This window comes from Lupinus angustifolius, chromosome LG14 (assembly GCF_001865875.1).
Source record: "Lupinus angustifolius cultivar Tanjil chromosome LG14, LupAngTanjil_v1.0, whole genome shotgun sequence".
Taxonomy (NCBI): domain Eukaryota; kingdom Viridiplantae; phylum Streptophyta; class Magnoliopsida; order Fabales; family Fabaceae; genus Lupinus; species Lupinus angustifolius.
The window spans coordinates 15,117,793-15,129,238 of NC_032022.1; the positions used below are offsets into that span (position 1 = coordinate 15,117,793).

The 11,446-nt window shown below is 31.5% G+C and overlaps 2 protein-coding genes across 2 annotated transcripts; one reads left to right on the forward strand and one right to left on the reverse strand.

Annotated features, from left to right (window-relative positions):
* On the reverse strand, positions 1,191-1,877 carry LOC109326878 (protein GLUTAMINE DUMPER 2-like). The gene has a single exon (XM_019559759.1). It carries the CDS (start codon positions 1,835-1,837, stop codon positions 1,355-1,357), a length of 483 nt encoding a protein of 160 aa, XP_019415304.1. The 5' UTR covers positions 1,838-1,877; the 3' UTR covers positions 1,191-1,354.
* On the forward strand, positions 5,897-10,638 carry LOC109326877 (uncharacterized protein At1g32220, chloroplastic). Its single transcript, XM_019559758.1, has 10 exons — positions 5,897-6,052; positions 6,374-6,491; positions 6,622-6,710; positions 7,244-7,299; positions 7,412-7,467; positions 8,159-8,252; positions 8,647-8,726; positions 9,407-9,449; positions 9,748-9,839; positions 10,271-10,638. The coding sequence occupies exons 1-10, from the start codon at positions 5,997-5,999 to the stop codon at positions 10,448-10,450; spliced, it is 864 nt and encodes a 287-aa protein (XP_019415303.1). The 5' UTR covers positions 5,897-5,996; the 3' UTR covers positions 10,451-10,638.

Consider the following 11,446-nt stretch of genomic DNA (forward strand, 5'->3'; position numbering starts at 1 on the left):
TTCAAATTAATATATGATATTATGTTCATTACTATTTCTTTCCCTTTTTACTGTATTAAATTTTTTCTTCCCATTTCTATTATTATTGCTCCATCAAATTTGTATATAATATTATGTCCATTAGTATTTCTTTCCTTTTTACTATATTATTTTTTTATTTCGTTTTCTATTATTATTACTCCATCAATATCTTAAAAAGTCATTGCTTGAGAAGAGTAAACATGTTATTATTAATATATTGGTAAGTTTTATGTGATGATAAAAATAGTAAAAACATCAACCCATTTCATTAATAATAAGATAATAGATTGTACCACTTTGATCTTTGTGTATTATAAGGGATTAATTTCTCAAAGGTAGTTTGGGACACCTTCCCTCAAATAAAATAAAAATATGAGACTACTCATTTACGAATAGGATTTAATATGTATACAATGACAGTGTAAATGTTTTGTACACTGTCAGTAAATCATCAACCATTGATTTGTTAACCATCATTGACTCATAAACAAAAGTAATACAAATCAATGGTAAATAATATACTGACAGTATAAAAAACTTTACAACAGTCGGCACAAATTTTAAACTTTTTTCCCCAAATATAATAAACCTACATATGCAGGAATGAAGAACCCAAGAGTTGTTTTAGTCAATTTTATTTTCCAATGTTAAGAAAGACTGTTAATTTATTGTTTATTTATTTATTTTGTGTAATCTTGGTATTTCTCAAATGATGTGGTGGGAGTTAAGCTCCTCTCCAACCCAATATTTGAATATGATGAAAAGGATAATTTTTTTAATTTTTTTATTAAAAAATTTTAAAATCATAACCTTTAAAACTTTTTTTCATCACGCATCGTAATTACAATCCAATACTGAAATTTCGAGCACGAGAGAAGATTCCGATGTATGTAGTTGACATAATTATTTTATGTCTTTCCCTTTTCGGAAAGCAAGATTAATGCTTGACCCCTCACTAATTGAATCCTACATCCAAGTTGTTCATAGTTAACCACTCTTCAGTAATAATTAACAATGTAATGAACAAGTAATTATATATCACATGTATGCTAAATAGAAGTGTACAAAGTAACAAAGAAGATTGAACAAAATCTATTGCCCTTAGATTGAAAGGAAACTCCACAATTCTATCATTCATCTCCATTTAAATTTACATTTTCCTAATCATGGAAGACATATAATAATGCTAAATTAAACTAGTGATTACGTTTACCATGTTTGCTAACTAATGCGGAAAAATGTAATCAATATGATCATAATTTATGCTAGCGAAAACCATAAGCCTTCGTAATCGTAATCGCGGACTCAGAATTAAAACCTTAAAACAAAATTGTTAATGAGGCTGGCTTTGTTGTTGTGAACTTGTACTTATAGTTTGAACATGATTGCCCTTATTTTTCTCTAATCTCTCACAAGTTTCTTCTTTGTCTATGTTAAAATCATTCTCAGCTCCATTACCAATAGAAGATAAGTTGTTACAAGCTGGGGTGGCTAAAAAAGTAGGTTTATGATTTCCAGCCATAATGACTAGAACCTTGTCTTCATAAACCTTTTTTATAGGCTCATTTTTTGCACTATGGTCACTTTCTCTTTCAGCAACACTTTCCAAGTCCCTTTGTTCATTTTGGGTATGCAATCGACCAGAGAGTTTCCAATAAGAGCATGCTAAGATCAAGAGAGCAAAAGCAATGAGACCAAGCATAGCAGCAAGTCCTCCAAAAAGGTATGGAATTGGAGAGTGCCATGTTGAATGTTGAGTAGTGCTTGTGTCTGTGTAGGTTAATGAAGATGTAGTTGTGGTAAGAATGGTTCTCATTTTTAAATGGCTTTTGGTTAATGGGTAGAGGAAAAGAAAGAAGTGAAGTTTATAATGTGAGTTTGGAAGAGATTATTGGGGTGGCAGGGTATTTATAAGGTGATTTTGATATTTAAATTTTCTTTTTCTTTGTCTTTAAATATAATTTTGTTTGAATATTCATTAATCCTAAGGTTGAGAGTTTGATTCTTGAGAACAACATTTTTTAAGATGAACAATCATAAAATTTGAAAGAGATTAGTTTATTACCCAAAAAGTCATGATGAGATACTTTATTAGTACCAAAAAAATTCATTACCACAACTTTTATTATTATTGTTATTATGTGTTTGGGTCAGAATGACGTGTTTGTCCAAGGTGAGGGAAAGTTGGGTATTGGCTTTTGTGAATAGGGTCATGGACTATTACAGGGTTTGGGTGCCTTAAAAGTTGGATCAGTGTGTAATAGGTAGGGTCATGGGTTAGTTAGTTAGTGGGGATTTTTTGAGTTTTTGTTGAACTAAATGCTGATGTGGGGTCCTAGGGACAGATTCTTAATGACAACTAATTTTTTTTTGTGTTATAAAGGGTATATGAATTAATTTTTTGAGTGTATATCTATTTCTCCCAATAAATATCGTTCTCAGAAATTGAATCATTAATTTTTTGATCATCTTAAAAATATAGCGGAACCTTATACCATTAGATCAATATTGATATTGAGAAGTGAACTAGGTCAAGGGAATCTCTATATTTAAGAGAAAAGCAAAATTAAATTTTATTTTATTTTTTCCCGTCTTAAAATTATTTTCAAAGGTTATGGGATATATTTTTTTAATCCACCAAAGGTCTTACTCCATCGTCTATCCTATAAACAATGGTAACTTTTAAAAAATATTGTGACCCCTTGTCATTATTAAATGTCATTGATCATGAAAGAGTTGTAAATGTGATGTAGTTGCTGTAAAAACAAAATTGGACCGAATATTAAGTTACTAACTCCACTACCTACTCATTGGTTCAAACTTTCAATTTTTATTATTTCACTTAATTTGATCCAAACAATAGATTCTTATAAATTATATCTACTAGAGTCCAAACATCTTCATATGTAAAAATCTTATGCAATTGAAAAGTTACTCCACAAATTGAAAAATCTTAGTTATGTTTTGTACAAATTAAATAGGACCAAAGAGAAGTAGATCATACATCTACATATGATGTTTGTCCTCAATCGAAACATGATGATGTCATTTGCACTTCTAAAAAATGTGGGGTTCAAGAAAATAATCACTCTAGTAGCTACAGTGTTAATATCTTATGATATTTTGCTTTTTTTTAACATAGAAGCATGAAAGAGGTAACTGTATTATTTAATATCTAGTCTTGTAATAATGCATCTATATAGGAATGTGAGATATTTAGTTGAGAAAATAAGAAAAGAAGGGAAAACACTTACCCAGTTAGCTCGGAAACACATCTGTTATCCTACATTTTATACTATTTTATGTACCATACATTTATGATTGGTTAGAAAAATATTTAATAATTAAATTTTAACTTAAATATATTTTTTCTAACGAATCACATGTACATGGAGTGACACAAAATATGAGATAGTATATATGTACCCATTTAGGTGAGTCGCCATTCCAATGTTGGTTATTGGGTCCCAATCCATGGCCACAGTGTTGAAAGTAACCACAATCATCAATAAGAGATAAAAGAGAATAAGCAATGTGCACAAAAGTGGAAACAAAGCTATTGAGGCTTTCCTTTTGTTTCATCATTTAACATATTTATACAGTCCCATAGTAATTAAGGTTCTTCATCACCATTGTTTCTACTATTGAGCATAGGGAACTCCATATTATTTAGGAACGAGAACATCATTTTTATAGATGAAAATATATGAAATTTCATTTTTACTATATAAAAAAATATTAAAAGTAAGGTATCATATACACAAATTTGGTGTGCATGAGTACATATCCTCAAGTCGATGTGGCTCCACTAGAACATCCCACCTACACCTTCATCATCATTGTCTCTCGTTATACCTATCATATTTGAACATTCACAATTAGAAATCCTCCGATCGACACCACCCAGTATTTTAAATTATACTTAAGGTTATTATGGTCATTGCGATACAGTTGATGACTATTGTGGTGTGATTTTGTTGTGAACTGAATATGCTACAAATGCGATTCGATACAGTTGTATTGCTGCTCAATTCAGCCACATTATTTTGATTCAGGTTCACATCACAATTGTAATGTAATACAATTGCAGTGATCACGATATAATCCATAATTTAAAAAAGTGGAGCCACCCTTTGGAGGGTTGGGAGAATGATGGATAGAGTCGGAGTGGGACAAGATAATAAGGGCAAATTGTCATTTTAATGTTATTCATCTTTTAATCTCAACTCACCATTTTTATTTGATAAAGCTAAGCTATGATGGTAAATGGTGGAACATCACCAAAACTGAAAATGGGTGGGTCAAAGCATCACCCTCTAATCAATTATCCCCACCAATTAATTCTCCTATTACTACAGCATTATTCCATTACAAATTCCAATTTGGGTTTGTGATAGATGATCACTTTATAACCTGATGAGACATAACAATTCAATTTTGTAGTATATTTTAAGTAGGAAAAATGTAAATTTAGTATAAATTAAAGGATATAATTATTTTTGTCTTTTGATTTTTTAATGTTATTTCTAATAACTATCATTTCTAGTAATAGAGAGGAGTCTAGCTCGTAGTATTAAGTCAAATATATAGCAATTGCATTATATAATTGTATTTTGCAGTTTATATAATTGTATGCACATCACTTTCTCCTTTCAATCATTTTGATCAACTGCTATAGGTTGATTCCCCAATAGCCCCGGTGAAGATATTTTTATATTTTGGATTAAAAGATAAAGTATTTTTCTATGTTCATGAAAAAGCAAAAAGGTATTGAAATATAATTTCATGACCTCTTGCAATAACGGCCTTATTCACTTGAAATAATAAAGAAAATATTTTTTTTGCCTCCCCATTTTCTTATATCTTTAATTACATTAGGTTTTAACTGTAAGTTAAACATAGCTGTTGTATAAAACTGTTGTGACTCTATTTAAGATTAAAATGACTAGTAACCAGTGGTGTCATGAGTTGGTGAAGTTAATCACTATATGTACTATGATGATGCGTTTTAATTGAATATTCTTATATAATATATGCGCATTTTTATTATCTTCTTTATGTGCAGCTTTTATTATGTGACTATAGTATGACAAATCAATTTTTATAATTATAACATTCAAGGATTATATCTTTATTAAACTTTTTTTGTTAATATGGTTAAAATCAAATCTATGATGTCATATTCTAGACATGAAGGAAAGTCAAGAAAAATAAATAGTATGTAAAACAATTGGAAAATATATAAAGATCAATTTTTATCAATTCACATATAATTTATGTAGAATATTATGATCTCCTAATAAGATTGTTGATCTACTTTTTGCTAAATATGTTTGTTGAGTGACTTACAAATTCTAAAACATTTTTTATATACTAGACAAAAGTTATGATTTGATCTTTTAAAAGTGAGAGCCCATGTAATACCCTAATGAAATGGAATAAAGGCCCATATAAGACCCACACAAAACAACCCATTTTTGTGTGTAAATCATGTGTCTTTGATAAAATGTTATTTCTCAAGTAAATAATCACTTTCTAATAGGCAGTGACAGAATTAGGAATGATAGCGTTTGTCTTAAGTCGGTTTAGTTTAATCACTTTTTAATATAGAATTTAAAATAAATGCAGTATAAAATTTTACACTGTCAACATATCATCCATCATTAATTTATAATACTTTTGTTTGAACAATGATAATTAACATACAAATGACGAAGACTTATTGACAATGTAAAAAAATGTATACATATTAAATCCATAAATAAATGTATATATATTGTAGATGAAAAAAGGTTGAGGTCGGAATTAGAGCCACATGTGATAAACAAGGTGGTGCCATGTGTAATCGTTTATGCTCTCTGTTTCTATACTTATTACTACTATTCACTGTTCCTCATTTCTTCTTCTCATCGTTCTTATTTCCTAATTCTAATTCTAAAAGAGAGAGAGGGTTCAACTGAATTCAATTCTCAAGAATGAGAACACTAGTGTCACGTTTGATCCATTCCACTACCTCAGTTTCTAGACTCAAGTAATTACCTTTTCACCTTTTTTTTCCATCTCCTTTTCTCTGGGATTCCAAGTTTTCATTTGTATATTTAAATTCAATTTATAGTTCTTAATATTATAACCCTAATTCATTTGAAATTCAGCTCTATCAAATAAACACTGCTGCGTAGATTATACTATATAGCTAGCTTGTGCAAATTGAGTGTATTTTGAGCTTATCTATTTGTTTATTTATAGGATCAAGTTTAGTACAAATGTGGTTTGAGTTTTATTATGCTTAGTTTAGTTGGGGTATTTATTTATTGGTTGAATTCATCATTTGTGATTTTTTTTTACCTTGAAGTGCAATGGCCATGTCAAAGAGCGTGAGAAATCTCTCCACTGATTCCAACAAGGTGGATGAGCCCTTCAAAGTTGAAGAAGCAGAGACCGTAAATGTGCCACCACCCCCAACTGAAAGGGTACTCTACAATCATAACTTCATAACCACAATATTTATGTATTGTATATATATATATATATATATATGTTATATGTATGTATTTATGCCTTTTCTAACTTAATACTTATTTATATTCAATGTTAATCAAGTTGCTTGTGTTGGGGGGCAATGGATTTGTTGGATCACACATTTGTAGAGAGGCTTTGGATCGTGGTTTGACTGTTGCCAGTCTTAGCAGGTTTGTTTGATGCTTTTTCATATTTGTCACAACTATTTATCTTTCATATTTACGAATTGCAAGGTTTAATCCTTTCCTTATGATTATTTTTCATGGATATCAGGATAGTCATGGATTGTTAACTCAATTGCCTGTTGTGTTTAAATTATGCCGTGCAAGCCTTGTTATCTCATTTTCATATTTCTTATGTAACACCTATGAAGTACAAACACTTCAAAGATGCCTCACGGAAACCTTCGGATATTTTTAACTGTATTCTACAATTTTTTTAATTTTGATACCACTATACATGGAAATGTTATAGTAATTAGATGGATGTTAACATTTTATTATGTTTATAATGACACAGCACTAATTTATTATGTTAGCCTTATTAATTTTATATCATGTATCATATTCGTGTCATGACTCATGTCTTATATTTTTTTATATTTGCCGTGTCCACGTTTCTGTGGTGTCGAATTTGTGCCCCCTAATTAACACTTTCTTGCTGTAATGTGTCTACCTGCTCATCCACACTGTTTTACTTCCAGGTCTGGTAAGTCATCCCTGCATGATTCCTGGGCTAACAATATTGCCTGGTATAAAGGTTTGCTTTCTTTCTTTTTAATTAATTTTATTTTGTGCATTTCCTTGTAGACAATATCTTAGTGTGATGCTCTAATAGTTCTAATATATCTAAATTGTCTTCCCATAATCAGGGAATATTCTTTCAACTGATTCGTTCAAGGAAGCTTTGAATGGGGTCACTGCTGTTGTAAGTTTCTCTTTATCTTGTTATAATGCCTGGTAAATATTTAGTAACTAAGACTAAGAGGAAGCCCAAAGATGCAGGGGTTTTACTTATTTTCTGTTCCTTTTTCAATCATAAGCTGTTTGCTTTTGGTTTAAACAATTACTTCAGTAAGAGTCCCCTGTGCTTTGATGAAGTTTTCACTTACATTTTAAAAGGAAAACTTGCGTTTTTTTATTTGAGATTTATTGAAGTTTTCCACTTTTACCATAAATTTATGAAACTAGCAAGCTTTACCGTTTAGTATTTTGTGTGGAAAAAAAAAATCTATTGTAGCGGGGACAAGTGAACATTTGAGTTGCAAGCCCACAAGGTGTGGGTACCAATTAGTGGCAAGGTAGGTAAAGGTGGTCGAAGTCTGGCCTCCAGGTTCTAGCAATCTTGAATTTAGATAATAATGAAGAGAAGGATACTACTGTTTGTTGTAGATTACGTAAGATGGGGGAGGGAGGAATAAGAAATAGAAAAACATGCTAACAGATTGACATGGAAAGAGGAGTGAATGTTTGTGATTGACTAGGGAACAATTTTGGGCCAGAAGAATTGTAGTAAACATAGCTTATTAATGTCCAAATGTGATTGACTTGGGAGACAATTTTGTTGCCTGTGAATTATATTATAGGTTTATTGTGCTAACATGTATTTCTTTCATAAGATCTCCTGTGTCGGTGGTTTTGGCTCCAACTCGTACATGTACAAAATTAATGGAACTGCTAACATCAATGCAATTAGAGCAGCTGCTGAACAAGGTAATTGTAGAATTATTGTTAAAAAACAAAGAAGATAGTTTGTGTGTGCATATGTGTATATATATATATATAAAATATATGTATATATTACTTGGTTGAATTATCTGTAAATAGGTTGCCCCCTTCATATATATCCTAAGCAGCTTTCAAGGACTAAATTGAACATATTGACTAGATCTGAGGGACCTAATTATGTTTTTAGGTCCACCAGGGACTAAATTAGTGATGGTTAACAGTCGAGAACTAAATTTGTTTTATGCGTAATGTTGGGACCAAATTGACTGATTGTGCCCATTTCAGGACCAAATTGATAATTTACTCACTAGTTATTGTCTTCTCTTCTACAGTATTTTGGCACTTACTGTTGTAATTTGATTTCCCCTTGGTCTTACAGGTGTTAAAAGATTTGTGTATATCTCTGCTGCTGACTTTGGTGTAGTAAATTACTTACTGCAAGGGTATTATGAAGGAAAGGTAAGTTGCCAACTCATTATTGTTAAGGATTTTTTGAGGAATGAATCATCTTTCGATTAAAGTTGTTGGATTTATTCTAGTGTAAAGTTGCACATTGAGTATAGGGAAATGAGTGAAAGAGTTTATAAGTGGAAAATTGTCAGAAGGCCCATGGAACCATTGCTTTTAAGGTTCTGGTTCAAGACATGGTGTCTCTCTTGTTGTTGTTCACTCTTCCCATTCCCTGGTAACGATGAGACTCCCTAGTGGTTGGAGGCTCATCAGTCGAGGACGAATCCAACTAAACCTGTCAGGAGATTTAATTGTAAACTTTGCTGAAAATTTTAGAAATTTTTCTATTGAGTGTCCTTGCCTATGTGATGGAGAAATATTAACAATTTTCTTAATGTTTGTTGTCTGTTAATTGTGTTCGCCTAAAGTCATTTGAAAAGAAGCATACTGGTTTCACTTTTCATGGTTGGCCTTTTGTATTTTACTGCTCCTATTGTTTATGCTTTACTTCTCCATACATTAATTTATGATATTCTAAATTCCACCTCTCTTTGCCCCTGTATCTCGAGTTAATACTTATCAAGTACACTTGTTTGTTTTTCTACAAGAGAAAAATAGTTATGCACACATGATTTTGAGATATTTCCATTTTAATATCATGGAAATTATATGGTGTCTTATTTATGCAGAGAGCTGCTGAAACAGAGCTTCTTACCAGGTTTCCTTATGGAGGTATGTATCCAGTCTCTTAACTTTCTCATTGAGTCATGGATAGGTTTATTCTACAATGTCTGTAATCAATGTATTGGGTATATAACGTTAACGTATAAGTAAAATCCTCATAACATGTTAAAACTTTGTTAAAATTTTATCTTCCATCTGATAATCTATTTGCTACACCGTTCATTCTCACTCATTTTATGGTTTGCTTTTACAAAGATGCTTTGTTAGAACAAGAAAGTAAAATTTTCAATCTACCTGAAAAGTATGGAGGAAAGTTACTGATGGTGTGGGCCATACCTTTTTCCAGGAATAATTCTGAGGCCAGGATTTATTTATGGGACTCGAAGTGTTGGGAGTGCAAAGATACCCCTTGGTCTAATTGGGTCTCCATTGGAGATGGTAATTTCACGTGTTCTCTAATATGGCATGGACATTCCATTTTCAATCGTGATTTGCAAATATTTTTCCTCTGATATTAATTTTGTATATCAATGTATACAGAATATGCTAATTTGTGTAAGGTTTTCCCCATCCTTGAACCCACCATGTTTATTAGTAATTCATATATGGTTTCACTCATTCAATTGCAGTTGTCAAACCGTTCACCATTTGATTGATTGAGTTTTGAGTGTAGCCATCCTGAAATTGAACTTTGAATTTCTCTTATGACAAAAGCTCCATTTTTCTTTGATATTCGTATGTTTGCATAGCACATTTTACCTGTCAAGTTTTAACTAATGCTTAAAAATGCTTTACTTGTCTTGAATATCAGGGTAAGAAACTTGTTGTTTCCTTTATTTCTGATTGCAATTCATTCTGAGTTTTTGTAGGTTCTACAACATGCTAAACCATTGAACCAGGTACCACTTGTTGGGCCTTTATTGACACCTCCTGTCGATGTTACTGCGGTGGCGAAAGTTGCTGTTAGAGCTGCTACTGATCCTGTTTTCCCTCCTGGGATAGTTGATGTCTATGGAATACAACGTTACAGTCAGCATAAGTCAAAGTAAATTTATCTTTTATACTTTTGTTTTCTGGGAATCTGATATGAGGCGATCTTTGCCTCTGAAAATCTGTGTTTGCTATTGCTAAACTGAGAATATTTCTCCATGCCATTTTCTTTAATAGAATAATGTCTAATAGAGCGTGCATGTAACCATAGGTTGTTTCTCAAATTCAATGTCAAAATCTTTTTCACCAACTCTTGTGTCGTGCCTGATGTAATTACCCATGTGTTGAGAAACTTTGTTTAGCTAGATTGCTTAATTATAACTAGTTCCACTGAACCAAGTAGGTTACATTAGTATGATTGTATGCCTTTAAACTAATCAAGATTGTTATTTAATTGAGATTTAGGAGGTGAATACCAATGCTTTTGTCACTAAAGGTGATTTGTCAATAATAAACAATGATTTATGACGTAACAATATAACATTAGTCTTTTCATGGCTTCATCTAATGGAACTCATTAGTGAGAATTGATCTTGGCCGATCAACTAAACAATTCATATCGTTGACCAAACAAGATCTAAACAATAATATAAGGACTACTTTTGTCATCCGTCTAACACATTGTCTGTACAAGACTATCATGTCATTTGACAACATAGACCTCCGCATGTCACCTGTATATCACACCTACTTTTTGCTAGATGATAAGGACAAACCTAGAATACGACTACTCAGCCTATCATAGATTATAAATCAACTATCCATAGAGTACGAACCTGTCAGAGTCATCCAACATGGGTTAAACATTTGCTTGTTTGGAACAAGGTCGACAAGGTCAGTTGGTCAGTCAGACCAACAATATTTCTCAGAGAATATTCCATGCACCTCTCTACTTGTAAGGAAGTTACTATAAACTCTAAACTCTTTATCTCAACTCTCTTATTATTACTCTAGCATTCTATATTCTCTTTATTTTCATACCTCTCTCAAATACTGACTTAAAGAATCTCAAGCAACATTAAAAACACTTTCCACCATCTACAATATTTAAGAGG